Source organism: Trematomus bernacchii, unplaced genomic scaffold (assembly GCF_902827165.1).
Source record: "Trematomus bernacchii unplaced genomic scaffold, fTreBer1.1, whole genome shotgun sequence".
Taxonomy (NCBI): Eukaryota; Metazoa; Chordata; class Actinopteri; order Perciformes; family Nototheniidae; genus Trematomus; species Trematomus bernacchii.
Genome location: NW_022987689.1, coordinates 2,400,800 through 2,424,490, shown reverse-complemented (window position 1 = coordinate 2,424,490; position 23,691 = coordinate 2,400,800). Strand labels below are relative to the sequence as shown.

The 23,691-nt window shown below is 40.3% G+C and overlaps 4 protein-coding genes across 5 annotated transcripts; 2 read left to right on the top strand and 2 right to left on the bottom strand.

Moving 5' to 3' along the window:
* Window positions 1-8: 8 nt before the first annotated feature.
* LOC117489037 (chymotrypsin-like elastase family member 3B) lies at window positions 9-1,819 on the bottom strand. Its single transcript, XM_034138271.1, has 7 exons — window positions 1,763-1,819; window positions 1,500-1,671; window positions 1,202-1,327; window positions 806-942; window positions 403-545; window positions 168-320; window positions 9-72 (listed from the first exon to the last, which is right to left on the bottom strand). The coding sequence occupies exons 1-7, from the start codon at window positions 1,800-1,802 to the stop codon at window positions 55-57; spliced, it is 789 nt and encodes a 262-aa protein (XP_033994162.1). The 5' UTR covers window positions 1,803-1,819; the 3' UTR covers window positions 9-54.
* Window positions 1,820-2,841: 1,022 nt separating this feature from the next.
* Window positions 2,842-11,859, top strand: dhx30 (DEAH (Asp-Glu-Ala-His) box helicase 30). Its single transcript, XM_034137120.1, has 19 exons — window positions 2,842-3,023; window positions 3,229-3,365; window positions 3,475-3,585; window positions 3,686-3,946; window positions 4,048-4,197; window positions 4,284-4,436; window positions 5,586-6,053; window positions 6,828-7,211; window positions 7,303-7,381; window positions 7,484-7,588; window positions 7,676-7,851; window positions 7,956-8,162; window positions 8,269-8,350; window positions 8,801-8,994; window positions 9,101-9,260; window positions 9,350-9,507; window positions 10,167-10,270; window positions 10,359-10,498; window positions 11,151-11,859. The coding sequence occupies exons 1-19, from the start codon at window positions 2,867-2,869 to the stop codon at window positions 11,408-11,410; spliced, it is 3,486 nt and encodes a 1,161-aa protein (XP_033993011.1). The 5' UTR covers window positions 2,842-2,866; the 3' UTR covers window positions 11,411-11,859.
* Window positions 11,802-16,302, bottom strand: LOC117488297 (alanine aminotransferase 2-like). Its single transcript, XM_034137122.1, has 11 exons — window positions 16,123-16,302; window positions 15,821-15,910; window positions 15,597-15,705; window positions 14,790-14,923; window positions 14,439-14,682; window positions 14,263-14,342; window positions 14,034-14,170; window positions 13,365-13,539; window positions 13,085-13,240; window positions 12,862-12,974; window positions 11,802-11,972 (listed from the first exon to the last, which is right to left on the bottom strand). Exons 1-11 carry the CDS (start codon window positions 16,186-16,188, stop codon window positions 11,882-11,884), a joined length of 1,395 nt encoding a protein of 464 aa, XP_033993013.1. The 5' UTR covers window positions 16,189-16,302; the 3' UTR covers window positions 11,802-11,881.
* Window positions 16,303-17,592: 1,290 nt separating this feature from the next.
* On the top strand, window positions 17,593-23,539 carry LOC117488298 (ranBP-type and C3HC4-type zinc finger-containing protein 1-like). Of its 2 annotated transcripts, none has more exons than XM_034137124.1 (9): window positions 17,593-18,051; window positions 20,504-20,678; window positions 20,897-20,989; window positions 21,087-21,228; window positions 21,321-21,411; window positions 21,492-21,777; window positions 22,199-22,293; window positions 22,581-22,679; window positions 22,777-23,539. In XM_034137124.1, the coding sequence occupies exons 1-9, from the start codon at window positions 17,782-17,784 to the stop codon at window positions 22,825-22,827; spliced, it is 1,302 nt and encodes a 433-aa protein (XP_033993015.1). In that variant the 5' UTR covers window positions 17,593-17,781; the 3' UTR covers window positions 22,828-23,539. The 2 variants fall into 2 exon arrangements, with proteins under 2 accessions (XP_033993015.1, XP_033993014.1); XM_034137123.1 differs by having other exon boundaries at window positions 22,578-22,679.
* The last annotated feature ends 152 nt before the right edge of the window (window positions 23,540-23,691 follow it).

The window sequence follows — 23,691 nt, the reverse complement described above, 5'->3', positions numbered from 1 at the left end:
AATATCAAATGATAGTTTATTGCCCGTTCAGTTCTTCAGTCATTGAGCATTTCTTCAGTTTTGGGCCATGGTCTAAAGGGAGAAACACAAGATTAGGTTAGTAAATTACACAAATTGAATATTTTTATTACATGGTCGCTTAATGCCATTTATTTGGTCTTCCTCACCTCACTGATCCAGGGGATGAAAGAGGCCACACGGGTGAAAATGGTGGGCTTCTGAGGGGTATTACAGCCCCGTCCATCCACAAAACTCGTCACTCCTTGCACATACCACTTACCATCTCTGCCCTTGCAGTTCAGAGGGCCTCCAGAGTCACCCTGGGAGGTAATGGCAGATATTAGAGCAAATAAAAAGCTAACTGTGTTGCACTCAAAGCATGAATTAGTGGTTCTTCCTCACATGGCATGCTGACTTGCTCTCTCCTCCTGCACAGACCATGGTTGTCTTTGCTGAGCTGCCCCACCAGTCACTTTGACTACAGATTTCATGATCCACAACAGGAAGTAGGGCCTGCTGTAGTGTAGTAGCAGAAGGACCACCAGCTAAAGAGAAAATAACATAATAGCATTTGAATAACATTAATACATTTCACTCCTCTAAAGGACATTTTTCCACATACAAATATCTCAAATGAATGAGAAGGTGTCACTTCAGAAAGGAGATCCTGCAAACTGCTTTTGATCAGCATCACAGTATATGAATATATTACAGAGTGAGGGATCTCCTTTTATTACGTTTTATTTACACATGGTGCACTACATCCCACATGATCTTGATAAGCAGAATTGGCGACAGGTCTTACAGTAGAGACGACCCCAGCCTGTGACGTAGCAGGGTTGGTTGTGGGCGAGAGTAGCACCATGCTGTGGCAGGCAAGCCGGCTGGACCTTGTCATTGATAACAGCACTTTTCTCCAGCTTAAGCAGGGCAATGTCATTCCTACAAAACATGATTAAAAAGGCAAAATTAAACCTATCAGCAGTACATTTATTTTAACGTCTCAAAGTATATTTAAATGTGTAGAGAGCTTTTTTTCTACAGGTGAAGTTTTTTTCATTTATAAAACTTCTATTTACTCAGCTGCTGCTCAATAGGAACTCACACGGTACTGTACTGATAGGCACCTTTTTTCAAGGACATGTTTTGTGTAATAATCCACCACAGATCTGGAAAATAATATATTGGGATCATTACCTACCCACAAGACACGCAGTTCTTGTTCCATTTGGGATGGATGAACATTTTTTCCACCATAATGGACTGTTCAGGTCCTTCCTCTGTCTTCATGTCATGCTCAGCCAGAACAACCCTGTACGTGTGGAATCTGGATTGGAAAATAATAAACTTAATATATTGTGTATTAGTGTAAAAAAAGAAATGTGAATTAAATCACAGACAAAAGGGGTCACATTTTCATTCCTTGAGTTCTGTTGGAACCTTGGAACCTGTAAATGCATCATCAGAAACAATTTAAGTTGAAATGAAGTTCTCCTCACGTAATGCAATGTGCAGCAGTCAAAACCCAGTTAGGAGCAATGAGTGTTGCTCCACAAGTAGGGAAAAAAGACTCCAAGGAAACCTGCCATGGCCAGCTGTATGGACGGGCTTCTTCCCCATTCACCACACGGCTGGTGTCCGGCTGGTAGCTGGGCACACCACACCCAGATACTTTAACAAAAGGAAAGACGGAAGAAAAGGGATTACTTCACATTCACATTATATATCTATTCCAGTGAAGGATTTAGTTTAATGGGCTCACCTGTTGTTACAACCAGGAGGAGGACAAGTGCTCGTTCCATCCTTTATTTGTCCAACTGGGTTATCATGCAGAGCTATTTATGTGAACCAGCCCAGATGCTGCCCTTGCAGTTTTTCCCTGATATTTTCCAGATGTCACAACAGCTGTGAGCCAACCAAGAATCACATAGTCGCTGAAAATCCCACTGTTTAATATAAAGATTGATAAATCCAAATGATGCAATGCAATGCAATACAACTAGGTCCAAATCATAGGGGACCCACAGCTGTTCCAAAAATGTCACCTCTGGATCTCAGGGTTACATTAAGGAAAGGGGGAATTATTAATAATATATTTATAAATCATAACTATATAATGCAGGGTAAAACAGGACTCAACTGACCATGTTGACACATATTTCAAATGATTGTGTAAACTAAGTCATTTTCGAAAGGCTACCCCTAAAAAATCGACTTCAACTGGCTACTTAACAGCCTTTGATGTAGATGATATTAAGGAGTTTAGGTTTTTACCCTTGACAACTTGATTAATATGTAAATAAAATGTATGTGTAATACTCCTAGTTAGTCCAACCATTACTGTAACAGGAGTCTTTAAGTAACAATAATAATTTAACTAATGTTATAGCACACTTTACTCTACATTGCTAAACGTGTTATATGTTATAAATACTGCTGCTACTTAATAACTACCTGTGTGTGTTTTTGTAATAATTTGTATTTCAAATACTATCATTGTGCATGCCTTTTTATATAATAGTGTTATATTTTCTTCGCATGTAACAACGTAAATGTCCCCGTTGTGGGACAAATAAAGGAATTCTGATTATGTTTCTACTCGGGGAAAAAACAGTGAGAACTGTGGAGTTCAAAATAATTATAGAACATAATTATCATATTGCATTGCACCATGAATGAAACAGAAATACACACTCTTACTGATAGTTCAAGTAGCATGGAGAGAACTTTACAATAGTTTGAGAACCTCCAATAAACCAAGAAGTAGGTAACCCTCCTCGTCAGTGGGGGTCGCTGTGGATCTCGCCATCTCCGGTATTTTCTTCGCTGCTCTACCGGCTCTACCGCAGATGACAACGTTTCAAAGATGGCGGTACTCATGCGGCTTAGAGCTCTCTGTAATGTTACAAAATGTTTTCAAACAGGAGGTAAAACGCCGTCCAACTTGGGCAGAGAGCTGCGGTGGTATAGCACAACAGCCCGAGGGTTTAAGGACGACGAGTCATCCTCTGCAGAGAGTAAAGGTGAGGGAAGAGTTAGCAGTTAGCATCATTGGATAACCGGTGACTGCAGCAGCAGTGTTTAACCTCAAGGACATCCATTATGTCAACAGAAACATTAATGCTTGTGTTCGTGGTCTTTCCTTAATGTTTACCTGAGTTAAGAATGGAAAAAAGCTTTCTTTGACCTTGCTGTGTGTGTGACCTTCGTTTTTTTTTAACTCTTTAGGTGACGTGAGTCCGAGCCTCTTGAAGGAGTTTCCAGATCCTAAAACTCTCCTGAACAACACCATCAGCCGGTCACTGGGAGTCAACGACCTGACCGAGCTCATCCAGTATAGCTGCACGGAGAGTGCAGGGGTCAAGGTCAGATCACAAGTCCTAATGGGATGGAGGGGGGCTTCTGAACACATCATGTCCATTAAGGGCTAATGACTCTGAAATTAATCTTTATATTGTAACTGTGTTTCTGCAGAAAGCCACCGTTACACTGCTGTGGCCCTGCAGGATTGAAGAGGAAGGTTTTGCATCCAAGCAAGCCGATGCAGAACGATTTGCTGCAGCGGCTGCTTGTTTCAAACTCAGAGTAAGCTGCATTGACCTCAGACTGTATCAAGTAGACATCATTTTGTCTTCCAATCTGTAGTAACATTTCATCACTTACTTTATTTTGTGTGTGTGTGCAGGAAATGGGTGTCATTGGTCCAAATAACCAGCTCCCTCTGAGGAGATCGGGCAAGGGAGGTTTACAATCACAACTACATAATGAGGAGGACAAATCATGGACAAATCATGTATTTGTGCCTACAACTAAAGCGGTGGAACAACATCAATGGCCTCCCAAAGAAGAGCCTTCCGACATCTCTAAAGCTCTTTCCATCTTTCCACAACCTAAAGCTCTCCTCGTCAAAGTCATCCAGTTGGCCACGTCATCCAACAGACTCAAGGTTTGTACCATTTTATCAACTGCCATGACTGCACAATTATAACTAAGCAAAGACAACATCATCATGTGTTATTAACTGCCTGGGGTTCTCAATTTTTACAGGAGAATATGCAGTTCATAACAACAGGAGGGAAGCTTAAAAAGTGTGTCCTGACGCTGCGCTGGCCAGAGGAGATGAAGTTCTCCGCCACAGCGAACGGCCGAGTGAAAGCAGAGAGGATGGCTGCAGCGCTCGCCTGCATGAAACTGAAGGTAAAGATCATTTTGTAAAATCTACTGTACTTTTAACGTCAATGTTTAGAGCTGTGCTAAACCCTGCATCATGTCACCTGGTCCAGGAGCTGCAGCTACTGGACAAAAACAACAACACTCTGACTCACGCCAAGTACAATCAAGAGAAGGTGAAGGAGGCTGGAGAGCGGGAGAGACGCCCCCACCCCATCGAAGTCCCCCAATACCTGGAGGAGCACATGAGAGGGTACTTTGCAGAGGTCAGTCTTCACCTCATGTGATAAAAAACTTAGAGATTTTCTTATCATCATCTTTTGGTCTTTGTAGAAATGTAACGATTACATTTATCAAGTGGGATGCATTGGTGGGTATCTGTTGCTTCAGGTATCAGGTGAGAAACATTTTAAGTAACAGATCCATGAGCTAAAAGCAGGGGGGGGAATTACTTTGGTTTGAGAAGTGGGGGGGACACAATTAGTTAAATGCATCAATCTGGTGCACTTTGAGCACAAGATGAAGAGATTTATGGGTACATCTCTCAACACTCATGAAACAGAACTGTATATATTTCAATAATCCAAACATCTTTAGAATATGATCACAACCAATAACAAATCATTTAAACTTGTTTATTTTATAAACTCCTCTCTCTTATCTTATGTTACCTTGTTAGCATTCTTTCTTTTTATTTATGCATATTTTACTAATCACTCTCCTTTTAAACTGTATACAGTGTTTCCCCTACCATTGTCTTGGTAGTAATATATATATATATTTTTTTTTTTTCTTTCTTTTAATATATATATATATATATATATATATATATATATATATATAGCACCAAATTGCAACTAATCTATATCTACTGTCACTTTTCACATTGAACATGTGCTCTTTTATTAAATAAACTAAACACTTTCATTTTAAGTTGTGAGTTTAGTGCTTTTGAACCTAAGAAACACTGATGCATGCTATAATGCAGATTTGTTTGAGTTTTTTACACTTTGTTGTTCTCCTTTCCTCCGCTCTTGTCTCTGATTGTGAGTGTGTGCATTTGTATGTGTGTGTGGGGAGCGGAGCCCCGCCCTTCGGAAACAGAGCGGAGGACAGAATGTGAATGTGCAAAGCAGTGCAGTGGACACTGAAACATGCACATACATTGGATAAATAACATAAGCGTTTAGTTTATTTAATAAAAGAGCACATTTTCAATGTGAAAAGAGACCGTAGATAGATTATTTCAGTTTCGATTTGGCACGCGCCAAGTCGAAACTGAAATATATATATATATATATATATATATATATATATTCGGGGGGGGCACGGGGTTCCATTGGGGTGGCGCAGCGCCCCCCCATGACAATGGTAGGGGAAACACTGAGGTGTACTAATGGCTAATGTTTTCACAGTACCCAGTGGAAACAGATGTGCAGAAGATTTGGGAGGAGGAAGAGACAGGAGGAGAGCAGACGCTGAGCCATGAGGAAGAGGAAGGGGAGGAGTACTTGACGGACGCCATCACAGGCAAGCCGTACAGACCTCTGTCTGAAGATAAGGTCAGGCAGCTCAACTCCCGCCTGCAGAGAGACTGGAAGAAGATGAACCCTGGGCTGAGTGTGAAGCTCCCGGTCGATGCCCACCGTGAGAAGGTGATCTCAGCGGTGCAGTCATCCAGGGTCGTTGTGATTGATGGAGAAACAGGATGTGGGAAAACAACACGGATCCCCCGCTACCTGCTGGAGGAATGTGTTAGGGCTGGCGAGGGGGCAAACTGCAACATCATCGTGACCCAGCCTCGCAGAATCAGCGCTGTGTCCGTGGCCCATCGTGTTGCTCAGGAGATGGGTCCAGCTCTACAAAGCACTGTGGGATACCAGGTAGATACACGTTTATAGAGTACTGTATTTGGAACATGTTTACAATTTGTCAATGGCCATTTTGAATGCAAAATTAAAATGTAGCCTCTGTAGGCCTTCTTTTCTGTACTGGGAAAGCAGTCTGACAAATATCTAAACTATTTCATAAAATGAATGGTACATTTTCTACTATGAATTGACTTGTTGTCTTTAACTATGACCTTTTCCGCTTGAATTAATGATTGTTTTTGAAAATAGGCCAAAATATAAAAATAGCAATACTGTTTACCATTTGGTCAAAACTAGCAAGGCTGATTTTCTTTCAATTATGGGCACTTACAAATATGTAAATTGTATTTATTCCAATTCAGAACAAATTGTTTGTGACACAAAATAGATCTATACATTTATAGATGTCATCTAAGGTAATCATACTGAAAGTGTTTCAAATCTTCACGTCCAGTATTCTCTGAGTAATGGAGATGTTTTTTTTTTATTATTTGCATTGGTATTGTGATGAATAGGCAAGCACACATATACGTATTTATTTAAATTGTTCTGAAGCTAATTATTTGATCAAAATGAAATGAATACACCAAGAAGATAGTTTTTGTCACTACTTGCAGTGAATATGACTTCCGTAGACTCCTGGCTTTTAAGACGGGCAATATACATTTGATTAAGTTACTGTAGAGCTTGTTCCTTCCTTTTTGTTGTCTCATATTTGTAATGGTTATTCACTTAGTGGATAGTGTTTTCCGGTAGAAAAACTAAGTATTTACTTTCTGTGCGTAGGTGAGACTTGAGAGCCGGCCACCAGAGCAGAGCGGAGGAGCTTTACTCTTCCTCACAGTGGGCGTCCTGCTGAGGAAGCTGCAGTCCAACTCGTCTCTGAAGGGAATCAGCCACGTGGTGGTGGACGAGGTCCACGAGAGGGACATCAACACGGACCTGCTGCTGGCTCTGCTGCGCTCCACCTTAGAGGACAACCCTGACCTGCGGGTGGTGCTTATGAGCGCTACTGGGGACAAGCAGAGGCTGTCCGAGTACTTTGGGGGCTGCCCGATAGTTAAAGTCCCCGGATTCATGCACCCAGTGAAGGACAGATACCTGGAGGATGTGATAAAAGAGATGGGACTCCAACCGCCAGTCCAAATGAGAGGGGACAAAGACAAGCAGGTGAGACTGGAGTCTTATGTGTTCCTACTTCAGTATGCTCAGAGTTTATTGTCCCTTGTGTCTCATGATGTTATATTTCATCTTGTTTAAGGGAGAAAAAGACAATGTCGCACCAAATGTAGATTTCATAGCTGATGTCATCGAGCACATTGACAAACATGGAGACCCAGGTAACTATCTGACAAACTGTCAGATTTTGCTTTTTAAAATTATGCTTTTAAGGAGATGGATCTTCATTATTTTTGTGAAAAAAATCTTCCCTCATGCTTCAGGTGCAGTGTTGTGTTTCCTCCCCGGATGGCAGGACATCAAGGCCGTTCAAGAGAAACTGGAGCAGAAGCACCACTTTTCCTCCGGCTCACAGATGATCTTGCCATGTAAGTATGAGACAAGTTTACAAAGAGCGGCCTTTGTCCTCCAAGTATAAAGAAGATTTATAATTGTATTTTCCCTTTTTCTTTTAGTGCACTCTAGTTTAGCAGTATCGGACCAGCAGGTGGTGTTCCGGCGCCCCCCAGAGGGTCAGAGGAAGATCGTCCTCGCCACTAACATCGCTGAGACCTCCATCACCATCGATGACATCGTCCATGTGGTGGATACAGGAACTCACAAAGAACAGAACTACGACCCAAAGACTAAGGTTAGCATCACAGTTTCAGTTTTACTATGCACACTTTCAGATCTACAAAGACAAACCTTGTGATTTGTTGTCCTTTCTGAGTATGATTCCTTTTGGTTTTCCAGGTCTCCTGTCTGGACACAGTTTGGATTTCTCATTCTAACGTGACTCAGAGGAAGGGGAGAGCAGGGCGATGTCAACCAGGACAGGCTTACCATCTGTTCCCTCGACAACAGCTGGAAACCATGATGCCCTTCCCCGTCCCGGAGATCCTGCGCACCTCACTGGAGAATTTAGTTGTTCAAGCTAAAATCCACAGTCCTAACTGCAAGGTATTTAAAGGGAACAAAAGGCTTTGGTGTATTTTTATTTTAATCGTCATTTTCTTGTGTTTTTCTGCCGTCTAAATAATGTAATTCTGTGTATGTTTGTGTGCAGGCTGCAGATTTCTTATCCCAAGTATTGGACAGTCCAGAGCAGTCAGCTGTGAGAGGTGCTGTCCGTAATCTACAAGACATTGGTGAGTGATATTCTGGATTGTGTGGTCAGATATGAGCAACGTTTCTTGTGTGTTAAACTGGTTTGTATGAAACCTGTTTATCATATCATGAATCACATTAAATGAAATCATGCAAAAACACTTCAGTGCCTGTGCACATACTTATCTGGATGGCAACAACCCAAAAACTGTTAAATAACACTACCCTTGTTTAGAGGTCAGAAACATGGCAACCATCCATTCATATTGACAGGCTGATTAGAATTTACTGTTGCGACTGAGTATCTCTGTCCACAGCTTGAGACCTACTTTTTCACTACAGGTATATTCAAACAGACAGCCTGAGGGGGGAATAAAATGTGTTTTTTGAAGATGACAGCATATAAACCTGTTCTAGTAGAAACCTACAACACAAGTAAGAACCTTGAACTGAGCTTAATATCTCTTCTGTCAATCTTTTTTCTTTTGTAGGAGTTCTGGACAAGAATGAAACCCTGACTCCTTTAGGGGAGCGTGTGTCCTGCATGTCATGTGACCCTCGTCTGGGCAAAGTGCTGGTCCTGAGTGCCATGTTCAGATGTGTCCTGCCAATGCTGTCTGTAGCCGCCTGCCTGACCAGAGACCCTTTTTACAACAGCATGCAGAACAGAGGTTTTATTTGCCAGGTAAAACCCACATCATCCACAAGGTTTTACGATATTATATAGGAATTTGTAAAACAACACCATGTAAAGTCAGGTAGTAATTAGTTAACATTCGTGTTGTGTCCAGGCGAAAGAGAATCTGAGCAACTCCAGCTTCTGCGACTATCTGGTGTTAATCAGAGCTGTGTTGGGCTGGAGGACAGTGAAGCATAAGGGGAACAGAGAGGACCTGAAACAATATCTGCAAGGATACACTCTGTCCAGGTTCAGTCTTCAATTCATCAATGGTTCGTACAAGCACACACACATTGTTCACATTTTAATTGACCGTTTCTTTTACATCAAATCATTCTGTTGTTGTGATGTCACTCTGCAGGTCTCATGATGCAGTTCGGTGAGAACCTGCATGAAGCCCAGCTGGTGACTCGTGCACAGGACTGCCAGCACAGCACTTCGCTCTACAACCAGCACAGCCACCAGGACGAGCTGCTTAAAGCTGTGCTGCTGGCTGGACTCTATCCCAACCTCATTCAGGTACATGGCAACAAAGGAGTATATTATACTTATTATTTGCCTGCTCTTCTCCATCAAAGGTTAAAGCCAGAATTGTGAGATTAAGATCTTACTGTAGAGGAAGAGGTAATATTCTGTTCTAGTGGTGACGTTTCTAAAGTGCCAATATCATTATCTTAATGAAGTAAGATCCAGTTTTTGAGGTTGATGTCTCTCAAAAGCTCACTTATGTCGTGTTAAATTATCATATAATGATTTGAAACATATAGTCTTAAACTCTGATTGCCTTTTACTCTGTTAAATTGTATTTTTAGTCTTGTATGTGTTGAACAGAGACATATGTTAAGGATTTACATTTCCGTTAGGGCAAAAGGAAGTGTAAAAGGTGGATTTGCAAATGGTTAAGGACAAGGGGGTTTTATGGTTTAATGATGGGATGTAGGACCAGTTGGCTGTTTCCTTTCATGAATATATAGTGTGACTGTAAGCTGTGTTCGGGGTGCAGAACTTCTTTTTCCTCTGAGGATGAAGTTGCTCTGTTTCTGCATTTTAAATCGATTTCACTTGTATAATGACTTTCTTTATTACTTTATTAAATGTAACAAAAGACAAACTTTGTCCATGAATAATTTTCTCTTAAGAATGTCCTCCACAAATTACAACTCCTACCTTTTTCTCAGGTGAAGAAAGGTGTTGTGGACAAAGGAGGCCGCTTTCGCCCCAACAATATCGTCTACCGCACACAAAGTGGGCCGGTTCATCTTCACCGCTCCTCAGTGAACAGGTTTGAACAAACTCCCAAATTCAACTACACCAAGTTTTTACTCTTGTATTGCATATGTAAAAATGTTGGCTGCTTTTTTTTGTTGCAGAGGGAAACAAAAGCTCCCTAGTCGCTGGTTGACCTTCTTCAACGCTATCCAGTCAAACGGGACTGTTTTCATCAGAGACTCTTCTACAGTCCACCCCCTCGCCTTGCTGCTGCTCACAGACTGCGATATCACAGAAACAGGTAGGACGTGTACTGCCCTCCAGAAATAGGATTTTAAAAACAAAGGCACTGTGCTTTTAGGTGGTTGGGGAAATGATTTTAGGGCAAAGAACCCTGATAATCATAATGAATAGGGATTTAATGTCATCACATTATTTAATCTCATATTGTGTTAGCCGAGAAAAACAAATCCAAATGAATGCTAATGTTGCTCTGTAACTGCTAAATGTGGAAATGGCCAACTGTTTCTTATCAAGTTTGTAGCATCAACTATAAAGGTGATAATATGTCAGTGTGTGTTTACAACTTGTTGCCGCTTCTTCCAGTGGTAGACAAAACATTTGTTAGTCGAGGTTTAACTTGTAAATAGTGACGTCCTTTTTAACTGATACATTTCTTTCAAGATCTTGATAGCCCTTGTTTTCTAATATCTGTTAATATATAAATATATATATATATATGTCTTCCATTCCATAGACATATTTGCCATGTTTTTAACACATCATTTTTTTATTTTGGATTGTGCATTAAAAAGCTCTGGCTCAATACAATAACTACAAACTGTTATGTAGATATGCTCATCAGAAGCAATAACATATTATCACCTTCTTAGATTCACAGGCAGTCATTTCTCCTCTTCATAAATAACCCTGTCCTTTCCCTCCTGTCCCAGTGAACGGAGACAGAGTGGAGGTGTCATTTCCTGGACGCTCTCTGGTGCGCTGTGAGTTGCCGGTTGACACCTGGGAGCTGCTGTGGCAGCTACGCACCTCCATTCAGAGCATGATGTACCGCAACCTCAGCAACCCCAGTAACGCAATCATCAACTCTTCTCAAGACGGAAAGCTCATCTCCTTACTGGTACAGCTGCTCAACAACACAGACTCAAACCCTTCTGCTCAGACCCACCACAGTGACAGTGAGGTGGATTAATGGCATCCAGGGCTTTCATTGGAGTGTGGAGAATCTGCTGGCTGGTATAGAGGAAGCAAAGAGGATGGCGGTCTCATGGGAATGTTTTTTATTAAAAGAAAGTCAATATTTGTATATATGAGCAGAGCCCCCACAGTTATCTGCAGTGTGCTGCTGTTATTGTTTAGGTAAATGATGAACTTCCATGTGATGTGAAGAAATCCATTGGTTTGGATTTTGGACTGCATGTGTTCGGTAATTTATGGATATTTGTTTTTTCTGGAAAACAGAAGTTGAATTTGACCTAGACCAAAGGTCATTAAAACGGACTGCATGCAATAATGAATGTCATATTTATTGCAAAAAATGCTCACATGCCAACATGAGGTAAATTATCAGACCATTTTTATTGTTTCAGCTTCATTATGTAACTGATCATAGATAACAAAATAAACAATAATAATTCCTGACTTTTTTTCTGAGTGCCTTCATTTAAGAAAAGTCTTTCATAAACTGTGTGTGAAAGCTGCTCAGGCGGCTCAGTATTTCTTCCATGGTGTCCTCAGGGGTCATAATGCAGAATCTGCACAGAGAAAGAGTTGAAGGAAAAAAGTCCACTTATGCTGAATAAACATGTCTGAATTATACTTTCAATGATGGTCATGTCTGTAATGCAGAACAAGCACCTTCATAGGACCTGATAATGTGTTTATAATACCATGCCAAAGTGACATTGTATGAACAAATTCCAACACAACATATTCTAAGTACTTTAGCCATTCACATTATGAAGACCGGATCTATCATAACAGATTATAAATGATACGTTTCTGAAATGTCTTAGAAACATCACTTACATGCTATAACAGGACTTAAAGTAAAGTGACTGTTAAGGGTTATAAGCAGTTGTATGATACTAAAACATAATTACGAGGACTTTTGAGTAGTGTATGCTTGCTTCAAGTAAATTGTAATTAAAACCGCACAACATCAGACCAACAGTGTCCAATGGTACGAGAGTGGGGAAATAGAAGCCCATCTCCCTGGTCTGCTGTGATTGTGCAACAAAGAGTGAAGCAGGACATTGCTGTAGAAAGGTGAGCTGAGCTACTGGGTTAATGTTAGAATGGGTTGCAAATAGGTACCTAGCTTTCGCAACAATCATTTTTTATAACAATAAATTGCTTCATGCCCTTTAATAGATGACCAATTACATGAACGCCGTGATCCCTTTGGCATTGAAGTATAACGCGTTATAAATGTTGAAACCTTACTAAAATGTGTCCACCACCTTTAATACTCTAAAAACCTAATGAGTTGTCATGCATTATTATAAAGATGTTAATGTTACAAAGCATAAACACATTGTAATGTCTTATGGATGTGCGTTAATGTATTACAGACTGCTTCATTTTTGGTAATTTTTTACTTGAAACATACTCTTTTGCTTAGTAGGCAGTTAAATATTTTACCTGATGTGGAGGGTGCCCTCCTTTGGTCCGTTCTCCATGCCAGGTTGGACTAACACACCAGCCTCCTCCAGGAGTCTCATACAGTAGAACAAATCTGTTTCCATTTCCATTTCCTAAAATAAACAAAAACATAACCAAATTATTAATATGTGACACTTGTATCTATTCTTCGTGGTATTGCTGTGATTTTGCAGTGTGTACTTGGTTCTATGAGATATATAACCTTGGCTTTCTGAATGGCTTTAGGTGGAAGATGCAGTCTGGGGAATGCGAAGGCACCTCCTTCCACCGGCTGGCAGGAGAAACCCGGCAGGCTGTTCAATACCTCAAAGACTCTCTTTATATTATGAACCATCATAGTCTTGATGTGTTGTATCTCCTGCAGAAGTTAAAGGCAATAACATAACAATCATTGAGGTTTCCTATTTTAAAACTGCTTGAGAAAACCAGGATATTAGGCATCCTGCAAAATAGAAATCTGAATTAGTTATCTCTGAACTCACCTCACTATACAGTGGGTACGATGGATCTCCTGGTTGTGGAGGGCTCGTCATCAAATCCAGGGCAATCTGGCTCAACACAGGAGCACAGGAGTCTGTGGAGAACAGCTTGTCGATGCATTTCATAACATCAGGGTCCAGATTTACCAGCTCCACATATCCACCACGCAGACCACACCTGGGGGGAGAGAGAAAAATGAAGAGTCCCTGATCTGCATATGTTTGCCTGAGCCTGATCTTCATATGTTTGCCCAGCTGTTATAGAAACTCATTCAATTGTATTGTCTGAGCACTTTTAGAACTTATTATCTTGTCAATCTTGTAGTGACATTATCTTTCTTTCCTTCAGAAATACTTGACCCCTTTGTATTCATTCATTGTCAATGAATAATTAATTAATTATGGCAAGCCTCACTAGAGAATAAAGAATCCAAAACCAGATTAACGTTTTGCCAACTGTGAGCCTAAAATGTAGGCTACCTTAAACAACAGCACAACAAAACATCAGTTGACTCTTTGTCAGAAAACTAGCTAAAATAAATTAGCTTCACTGACTTTAATCTATGTGTAATTTATCCTGTTGTATGTCCAAGTTTGCGCTCTTAAATAATCATTTTAATTGTATTCTATTGTTCGGGAAGTAGAGCGCAGACAGTACGACTGAGAACGTACTCTCCCATGAAGCCTTTGGATGCTGAGTGGAAGGATGCTAGCTCCACCGTGTCTGAGAGAGGAGGACCCATGTCAGACAGAACTCTCTTGTAAGAGAGAAACTCACTCTTTTCCCCATGAACACATTCCTGATAGACCTGTGGAGGAGATCACAGAACATTCAAGCGTTTATTTACACATTTATGTCACTCTTGATGAATTCTCTGGTTAGATGACAATGCTTTAAGACCTCATCAGCCAGAAGGAAGAGCCTCTTCTCTGAAGCAAACCGGATCACCTCTTGCATTGTCTTTCTGCTTTGAACATAACCTACAGGAAACATGGCATGGAAACAATCATGTGATACAATATTCTATGATACAAATATATACTTAGATGATGCCAATTCTGTTGGGTTTTGACTACCTGCGGGATTTCCAGGGTTGATGACATACAGAGCGACAGGGTTGCAGACTCCCTTTGCAGAGTCCAGCGCTCGATGCAGCTCCTCCACCTGCAGCTCCCAGCCCTGCTCCTCGCTGAGGCAGTACGGGACAGTAACTCCTCCCAACCCTTCTATTGTAAAATTGGTGAGGGGGTAGCACGGCCCTGGAGTCAGCACACCTGTTCTGGGGGAAGCCTGGCTGTTCACCAAGACCTTGAGAATGTTCTAATAAACACACGAAAATATTAATTTAACTCAAAGATGATGATAATCCGCAGGAGGAACAGACACAGTACATAGTAGGACAGTATTTCAGTAATAGTGATTATTACCCTGAGAGCCCACTGAGAGCCGGGGCTGATGTAGATGTTTTTAGGGTCTGATGGAGCCCCGCCATCTCGTTTGGTTATGAATTCAGAGATTCTGTGGACTATTTCTGGTATGCCAGCTGCAGCAGTATAAGAACCTGAAGGAATAACCAGGAAAGCTTAGGAAACGCAATAATGCTATAAGTTAAAATAGTTGTATTTTCATTTGATTTATTTTAGAACATTGTTTTATGCTACATCATTATATTAATTTGTATTTGTATAATAACAATTACACAGTTTTATTAATATAGGGCTTAAAACATGCATCAAGGCTGCAGCACATGTATGTGTATACAAAAACAATATACTTCAGTATATTTTTTATCATATTGTATATCTTATTACCTACTCGTATATTATGCATTTTGAATTTTTTATTTATATTCTTACTATATATATACTTGCCACTAATGTAATTTATTATTATTTTTACATTTGTATCTTATTATGTCTCTTAAACATTTTTAACTCATGTGATGCTTGACACTGCTGCTGGAACAAAATCAAATCCCAATTTTCTATCTATATCTATATATCTGCATAGTACACACATCTCTGTCCTAGTTGCAAAATGAGGTATCCGGATTTCTGTTTGCTTTATGTAATGTATTCGTTCCATAAACTTAAAATAACTAAGCTTGAATGCAAAAGAAAAAGTAATGGTAAAAACATTATTTGAATGGGTTAAATGGTCCAGAAATCTTGAAGACAGATATCCAATAACTCCATAACATTTCATTTTAATAATACCACATGCACATATCTTACCTACACTCCCTCCGGCACATTCTCCAAGCAACCTCTGAACCCTCTGTCTGACGTCCACTGGAAGCGTGTTGCTGTTCACAAGATCAGGGTAAAGACATGCTGCAAGAACCTGCAAATGAGAAGACACACAGTAGATAATACATGCATTTGTATCCAGAAGATGTATGAACCTGCATATGAATTTTAATACAGTCTAAAGATGGACTTTGAAGGTTACAGATTACCTGTCGGACAAAGGACAGAGGCTTCACACCTGCAGTGTGCGGGTCTCCCCAGTACAGATCTATCACTTGCTTGTATGGCTTTCTCAATTTCTGCAGACAGTAAATTTAAAGCAAAACAACAGGATGGAAAAGTGGCTGACAGAAACCATTTTGCAAATATGGCTATAAGGTTCAAGGTTCAAGGTTCTTTATTGTCAAACTGACATAGCTACAGAGTAATTATGTTGTTGAAAATCTTATGTCACAGGCTTCTCCAACAATGCAACATAATATAACCCCCATAATATAACCCCTTTCTTTACTTGTCTGAGCTCTTCCTTGATCTGGTTTGCTCGTCTGGCGAGGACTGTAGAATCTAACTTCTTCATGTTCTTCAGATTCGGACTGATCTCCTGCAGGTTTTAGTGCTTGGGCAATGATATCAGAGAAGGAGCAATACAGGTCTACACAGATGTAGTCCTAAAGGCCACCCTCTATTTCTATCTAAAAACTATGTGTTGCTTGAATAGGGAAGAAATAAATAATTCCCTATTATACATGATCTCTAGTTAAATACATTGAGGATATTTGGTATTTATTCACAGTCAGTGCAGGTTAGAGACAAGCTTCTGTGTAATCATTTTCCTCTGTCTTAAATATTAACTTCCACGCACGGATTTGACACCTACAAATACTCTCAGGCTTTTTTTAAATTATGCTGAACAACTGCAATACATGCTCAAAGGTTTTTATCAGTAACTTTTGTAGTATGAATGTCAGATTTATTTGAGAAGATTACTGAGTAAGTAATGTTTAACTTCACTAGGTAAACGATTGGCACTGGTTAAAAGATGGGTATCATAGTAATAGATTAATATTAGGACATTCATTTAATATTTTAATAACAAATTAAGAATACATTCATTCAGTTTTCTACCAAATGTTTATATATTGTTTTAAATAAATATTTTTACATCTGAATAAGCTAGAGGTGGGAGAAGTACTCAGGTCTTTTACTTGAGTAAAAAGTAGAAGTATTACTTTTACTGTGTAGAAAACTTCTGTTAAAAGTAAAAATCCTGCATTCAAAATGTGACTCAAGTAAAAGTACAAATGTATAAGAATCTAAATATACTTATAGTACCACAAGTGAAAATGTGCCAATTTCAGAATGATATATTATATGTTTTGATTATAATTATTGATGCATTAATGTGTTTATCAAAGCTGGTAAAGGTGCAGCTAGTTTTAATTACTTTGTATACTGCATGGTAGATTTACTCCAGGTTTAACTAAACTCTTATTCAAGCGTTGAAAATATTTCACATTATTAATACAAATCTGCAAAGTAACTAAAGGTATTAAATAAATGTAGTGGAGTAAAAGTACACTATTTACCTCTGAGTTGTAGTGGAGTAGAAGTACAAAGTAGCAAACAATTGAAATACTCAAGAAAAGCGCAAGTATCTCAAAATTGTATTTAAGTACAGTACTTGAGTTAATGTACTTTGTTACTTTACACAACTAGAATAAGCATACAATTAATTAGTTTGTTTTATTAAATGTAGTGGAGTAAACCATTTTTACACCACTTTCTTTCGCTTTATCTGCTGTTAAAACCATTATTAAATTGATATAAATATATATAATATATATTATATTTTCTACCACTTTTAGCTTTTGTATGAATTTCATTAATTCAAGAGGTTCATTATGATCGGTTGTTCCATAGACACGTTTCTCCACGGACATAAATAAAAGACGTACCTTTCTACTTCCTGTTTTGTTTTTCTTTCTACCCCTCTGCTCGGGTCGGGTAGAAATGGAATTCGCGGGGCGAGAAGTCAACCACAGTTTCCCCGTGAAGAAACGCGCTGTCTCCAGACACCGGTGGACCTTGTAAACCGCACAGAAGCAGCGGGCCGCAGTAGCACCTGCCGCGGGGCTTCAACACCCTCACTCCGCCTTGAAGTGTCCGCGACATGGCTCTCAGCTCGGGCGGCTGGGCTCCTCCAGCCCCGGTGCCTGCCTCGTCTCAGCAGGCTGCATGCGGCGGCGGCGGGACAGCGTTTACTCCCTGCTGCAGCACTGTGTTAATGTCAGTCCGGGTGTCGGTGTGTCATTCCGGGATCCGGCCCCTGTGCCTCCCCGGTACCGGCAGCGAGGCTCTGCGGCTGCAGCTCAGCATGGACCCGAGCCGGGCCGGAGAGTTCCGACTGGCGCTGAGGGACACCAGCGGAAACCGCAGTGTGGTAAGAGATGCTCTAATACACCTGTGTGTTTGGAGGGTGTGTTCCCCTACCATGCTTTATATGTACCACCTAAGTGAATCCTTTAAAATTGTAAACCATTAAAGGCCTGTACACGCCATTTTACGCAGCACTACCATACAGCTCCACAGCTCCAGATTTTGGGATAAAACAACATATCAGATTGTATTGTAGGCTTGTGTATATAAAGCGTTTACACCACCCATGAATGCCCTCCATGTTTTGTAATGATATACTGTATAACTTAGAAACAGTACGAAGTCACCTGTTAATGACATGTTCAGTTTCACTTTCACTTTCAATTTTCCCAGAACCAAAAATTGTTTTTATTTGAATGATAACATCATCAGGGGAAAATCTTACAGTGCAGTAAGATTGTCCTTGTCAGGTGGGAATTTCCAAGCAGAATACAGCCTTTAGTTTGTCATCTGCAGAAAGACATATGATACCATCAGACTTGTCACACGGTGTGATCATAAAGTCTATATTCATCCCTTCAAATTATGGAATTGACAATTCAAGCATTGGCTGAGCAGAGGGAATTATTGGCGTCAGATACTCTCATTATTCTCCTCATCAGATAAAAAATAAAGAGACTATTAAAACTGAGTTACTAAGGTTAGACCAGGACAATTGTGGATTTTGTATACTGGCAATTAATCTGTGCATAGTTTTTGTTCAATTTAAGGATTCACAGCTCTACTCTGGCATGAAATGGCAAACTCACAGACACCATGTGCGTTTACTAGTAATGCTAAAATGTTCAGTAAATTACACAGGTAAAGGTCTGAAAATAGCAATGCTTTGCTTTGTATTTCTGATTCTCCCAACTGCTTTGTTTTGTGGTATGTACTCTCGTTGTTGCCTTGGAAAGCTACCAGTGTCTTCTTCAATCTTCAGTTGTTTGTTTTAAGTGGTGTCAACAGGAGCAGTTCCCAATAAGCCTTGGGTCCTACAATTCCTATAATACAACTAAACACAATTATCATTAGACCGTCTCTCTCTGGTCAATGCTCTCATCTCTCACACCTAAACTTTATTTAGGATGCCACCGTAAGAAAGCCACGGTGGTTGACTTTCTTTCAAAATGTTTGTCAATCCAAGTTTATACTTTACAACTTTACAAATCTCCAGAGTTACAACACAGATTATGCAACTGTTTTGAGTAGCCTACTCCTACTTGTGACAAGGTTGAATATTCTCATCTGTAAAATTGGCGGAGGACACCTCTTTAAACCAAACTTATATTTATTTCAAAAAATATATTGTCAGATTTTCTTCCCTGCCTTTTTTCTTGTGGGTTTTATATTGTTGAGCATTTCCTCTGGTTATGATATGATGGGGACAAATCTGTATTCTTCTTATCTTTGTTTACAATTAGCTTATCTTTTAACACTATATTAGATCTTTTTTTCATAGGAGGCACATTTACTCTCAGTTGTACTGCTTGAATGACAAGTCAATTACTTCATTCCAGAAAAAGTATAAGCAATTATATTATATTATTTTTCATAATCTGCTTTTGTTTTTCTAATTTTAAGGCAAACATTTGCTGGTTAAAGCTTCTCAAGTGGGATGATTTGCTTCTATTTCATCATATCTGGGCTAGATGTAGTATGTTTAAAGTTTTGGACTGTTGGTCGAATAAATCAAGCAACTTATCTTATATAGACATTTTAGAGATAAAACCATTGGTTGAGTACAGAGAACATCTCTGTAAAAGCATCCCCCTTCTCTTTACATCTAACACAGTGGATGGTTACATCAGCACCAACTGTAGTTAAGTGTTATGACCTTGACCTCGATTTGCCTGTCTCACCAAACTTTGCTCTCCATTCTGTACTTTTTACAAGTTATCTGTGAGCTGTTATCCTAAAAAAGATCTGACAGGCTCAGTTTTGGCTTTTCATCTTGGTGAATTCTCGAGCCAGACAGATTTCCCTCTGGCAATTGAGATGCTTCTTGATTTGCATACTTTTGCTTTGATGCCAGCTTCCTTTAACTTTTCAGTCTGAGCTGGCAGACTGTTCTTACAGAATCATATCAGAGCATAAATACACTCTCTGGCAGGAGGAAAATCCCTCTCTGCTTTTTTTCTTCTACCTACAATGATGCTCCAGTGAACGTTAGAGGGCAGATTGTCTCATCTCATCTCATTTGCTTTTTGCCGTAGTTCAGGCAGGCTTTTCTTATATTTATATTTTGCAAAGGGTAATGCAGTTTGCACCCACATTTTGTAAATGTATTTAAGTTCATCACAAATTGATTGGCGGATGAAAAATTAAGAAAAGTTGTCATCATCAGCAATTCATCCATGAAAAGAAAACAAGATCAATTATTCAAGTGAAGTACCAAACATTTGCTGCTATAAAAAAGTGAAGGTTTAAGAGTAAAAAGCCATTTGAGATTAACTTGTATTTACCCCCCGCCCCAGTTTATCGCAGACTTTGATCTCCGCTCGGTGCAGTACGAGGTGAAATGCGCCCGCAGCCATGAGATGCGTCTGGTCGCTCCGCCCCACGACTGCATCCGCTTCAACTTCCGCTGCGACCGCGAGGCCGAGGAGTGGGCCACGGTGGTGATGTCATCACTAAGAGAGTCACATAGAGGTTTGGAGACTTATTTTCTTTATTCCTCAAATATGTAACAACAACAACAACAACAATGTAACCATTTCTGTATTTAAGATCCTTCTTTAAGGGTATTCATAACTGTCTCTTACATTTTTTTATTCAGGAGTTGCTTGTTGCTTTCGTTTGATAATTGTTTGTGTTGACAAATGCATTAAGCACTTTTGTAACACAGTTTCAATTCTCTCCCCTGACAGTTGCGAATATTAAAACATGTGAATCCGATGGCAGACACACTGACAGCGCAGCAGCACCGGAGCCGTGGAGCTCCGCTTCGCTGCCGCTCGCTGGTGGGTTCCTCTGTTTACCTGTGTGCGTTTTCTCATTCTCTGTTCAGAACATGCTCTAAAAATGTCACTTTTGATTGCTACCTCTTCCTTTTTTTAGAGGAGCTCTGCTTGGAGCTCGCCCGGGCGATTGAAGCAGGCGATACTCAGGCCGCCTCGCAGCACGCTTCCACTCTGGCTCGGCAAAAAGCTGTGCTGAGGATTCAGATGTCTGAAAAGAACTACGCAGAGGGAGAAATAAGGTAAGAAAAGAAAAGTGTTGACCTGAGGGGAGACATTGCTTCCAGGATATGTGTTTTTTAGACTTATAGTGCTGTATCTGTATCTGTTTCAGTGTATCCGTGGTAGTGGAGGACGTGTCGTCTTCCTGTTGTGTCACAGTGAAAGTTTTTCCTTACATGACTGTGGCTACACTCAAGCAACAGGTAAGAAAATGGCCAATTACCCAATCAAATAGGTGTTGAAGGTTTTCCTTTCACTTACTGCCAACACCCTGGTTCTTCAGGTGTTTCTGGAGTACGGTTTCCACCCTCGGGTGCAGCGCTGGGTGATCGGTCAGTGCCTGTGCACCGAGCCCAGGTCTCTGGCCTCCTACGGGGTGCAGAAGGACGGGGACACGGCGTACCTCTACCTGATCTCCGCCCGGCAGGCCCGCATCACCCGCCAGCTGTTCCAGCAGGACCTGGAGAGCGCCCTCCTCGCCCCCCCTCTCCCCCCAGGAAACGGCCCCACCTCCCAAGACTGGAGGGGTTACAGTACTCTGCCCTCAAGGCTTCCCCACAACAACCAGGGTAACTTCAACATGTCATAGTTACAACAGTCATTTATTTATTTCCATTTTCTTGATATATTTGGAATTTAAATTATTATGAGCTTTAAGGGCCTGCATTTCAGGTTTAAGGGTGTTTAGGGGTTATGACATCCATATTAGGTGAACAGTGTATGACTCATAGACTAACGAATGCTGCAGGACACTGAGGATGAACATAAAGCTTCAGTCCAGTAATCATGGTCGTCAGGTTGTTGAAGTATCGTTTGAAACTTCCCTTTCTACATGGGTGATCAGATGGGGATGTAAACAGTCATTGCACTTATGGTGATTGTTTTTGAAAAAGTGTCACTTTTTAAAATGTTCTAGGCTAATTGTAAACTTTAGAAAGTACAGCTCTATGAACTCTAGTGTTTGTTTTGTTTCGTTGTTGTGGGGCACAGGTGGAGGAAGCGACAGACCTGGTGATATCACTAATCTATTGGACATAGATAACCTGCAGCTGAATGATCACACCAACAGAGCCACTAAAACACAGGTATGTAAGCAGTCTGTGAAGCACTAAACACAATAAGAGTAAATATACAAATTATTTTATTTGAGTGGGAATAGTACTTTTCGTCCTATGTACTTAGACACAATGTGGGCTTTTTATATAATATCTATATTTTAGTGCCATGCTGAATAAAAAAACTGCTAAGTGTGTCCATACACATATACATGCATTACAAAATGTTATCTATGAGATAAATGCAAAGGTTACAATTTGATAACAAGCCTAATTATTCCTTCTTGAATCTGTTGTATCTCCCCTCCTCTCAGCAGACAGAGTGGGCTTGTCCCTCATGCACTTTCATCAACAAGCCGACCCGTCCGGGCTGCGAAATCTGTGCCACAGCCAGACCTGACGCACACATCCAGCAGGTACTGCATCATAACTAATGAAACACCTCTGTGTTCTACTTCCTGTTACATATTAACTGACGGTTGCCGCTTTTATGTTTACCATTCTCTCACAAAGGAGAAGGGAAGAAGAGAGGATCGAGGAGAGCCTGGTTTAAGCAGCAGCTGACTGCCCATCGCCAGCTTGCCATGTATCACTGACTTACACACACATACACACACAGAGTGAGGATGCTCAACAACAAAATACTTCCATAAAGACTAGTGCACTGAGTCCTCTGAAGCACTGTAGCATGACAGAGCTGCACTGGTGGAGGCTCGGACTATAAACTGTGGACTGGGGCGTGAGCTTGGACCTGTTATCTTCACATAACATGACATACATCTGAATTTGGCAAGAACTCTTTGTTATTTATTATACAGGGTGAGTGTGATACAATCAACACAAACGGCCTGATATTTATTTTAGGTGAGAGAATTGGACAGAAGTTTGTTGCATTTGATCTCGGCTGAAGTTGAGGGAATGTTAAAACTTTCGCCAACTGTGAAGCGAGAGAAAAGCGTTGTGCCGTTTGTTCAAGTGTTATCTGCCAAATGATGTTGGTGGTTTTAAAGCAAAATAAGAAGCCATGGCTGATGAGAGAAGGTGTTTTGCGTTTACAGGGTTGGTTGTCAAGTGCTTTTATTTTTTTATAACATTGTAATGAGTGTATTATTTTTAACAAGATGCATTGAGTAATTGATGTACATTTTATCCGTTGATCTAATTTTACTCAATTCCCTGTGAGCTGTGACAGCAATGGAATGATCTGTTTTCAGTACATTATACTGTAAAAACGTGCATTACCTGAATAAACATAGTGCAAATTAAACTAATTCCATTTGATTTTTGATAATTCTTCTGAGATGATTGATGAAGTATGTATGAACCAGGTTAAAATGAAAAAAGAATGTTAGTTTGGATGTTTTGAGCGGTGTTTGGGGTACTTCTTCATAGTCAGTGTATTTGGATCGTACAACAACTCACGTGAAT

What these genes read in the sequence shown, in the direction of transcription:
- LOC117488298 (XM_034137123.1), top strand. Translation starts at nt 17,782, where the DNA reads ATGGCTCTCAGCTCGGGCGGCTGGGCTCCTCCAGCCCCGGTGCCTGCC. An exon ending in TGGCTACACTCAAGCAACAG is followed by an intron (nt 21,412 to 21,491) that starts GTAAGAAAATGG and finishes CTGGTTCTTCAG; the next exon opens with GTGTTTCTGGAGTACGGTTT. An exon ending in CTGACGCACACATCCAGCAG is followed by an intron (nt 22,680 to 22,776) that starts GTACTGCATCAT and finishes TCTCTCACAAAG; the next exon opens with GAGAAGGGAAGAAGAGAGGA.
- LOC117489037 (XM_034138271.1), bottom strand. Translation starts at nt 1,802, where the DNA reads ATGGAACGAGCACTTGTCCTCCTCCTGGTTGTAACAACAG. An exon ending in ACTGCTGCACATTGCATTAC is followed by an intron (nt 1,328 to 1,499) that starts GTGAGGAGAACT and finishes TTTCCAATCCAG; the next exon opens with ATTCCACACGTACAGGGTTG. An exon ending in AGGCTGGGGTCGTCTCTACT is followed by an intron (nt 546 to 805) that starts GTAAGACCTGTC and finishes TTTTCTCTTTAG; the next exon opens with CTGGTGGTCCTTCTGCTACT.
- LOC117488297 (XM_034137122.1), bottom strand. Translation starts at nt 16,188, where the DNA reads ATGAAGAAGTTAGATTCTACAGTCCTCGCCAGACGAGCAAACCAGATC. An exon ending in CAACCCTGGAAATCCCGCAG is followed by an intron (nt 14,343 to 14,438) that starts GTAGTCAAAACC and finishes TGTTTCCTGTAG; the next exon opens with GTTATGTTCAAAGCAGAAAG. An exon ending in CGTACCCACTGTATAGTGAG is followed by an intron (nt 13,241 to 13,364) that starts GTGAGTTCAGAG and finishes TAACTTCTGCAG; the next exon opens with GAGATACAACACATCAAGAC.
- dhx30 (XM_034137120.1), top strand. Translation starts at nt 2,867, where the DNA reads ATGGCGGTACTCATGCGGCTTAGAGCTCTCTGTAATGTTACAAAATGT. An exon ending in ATCCTCTGCAGAGAGTAAAG is followed by an intron (nt 3,024 to 3,228) that starts GTGAGGGAAGAG and finishes TTAACTCTTTAG; the next exon opens with GTGACGTGAGTCCGAGCCTC. An exon ending in TGAGAGGGTACTTTGCAGAG is followed by an intron (nt 4,437 to 5,585) that starts GTCAGTCTTCAC and finishes ATGTTTTCACAG; the next exon opens with TACCCAGTGGAAACAGATGT.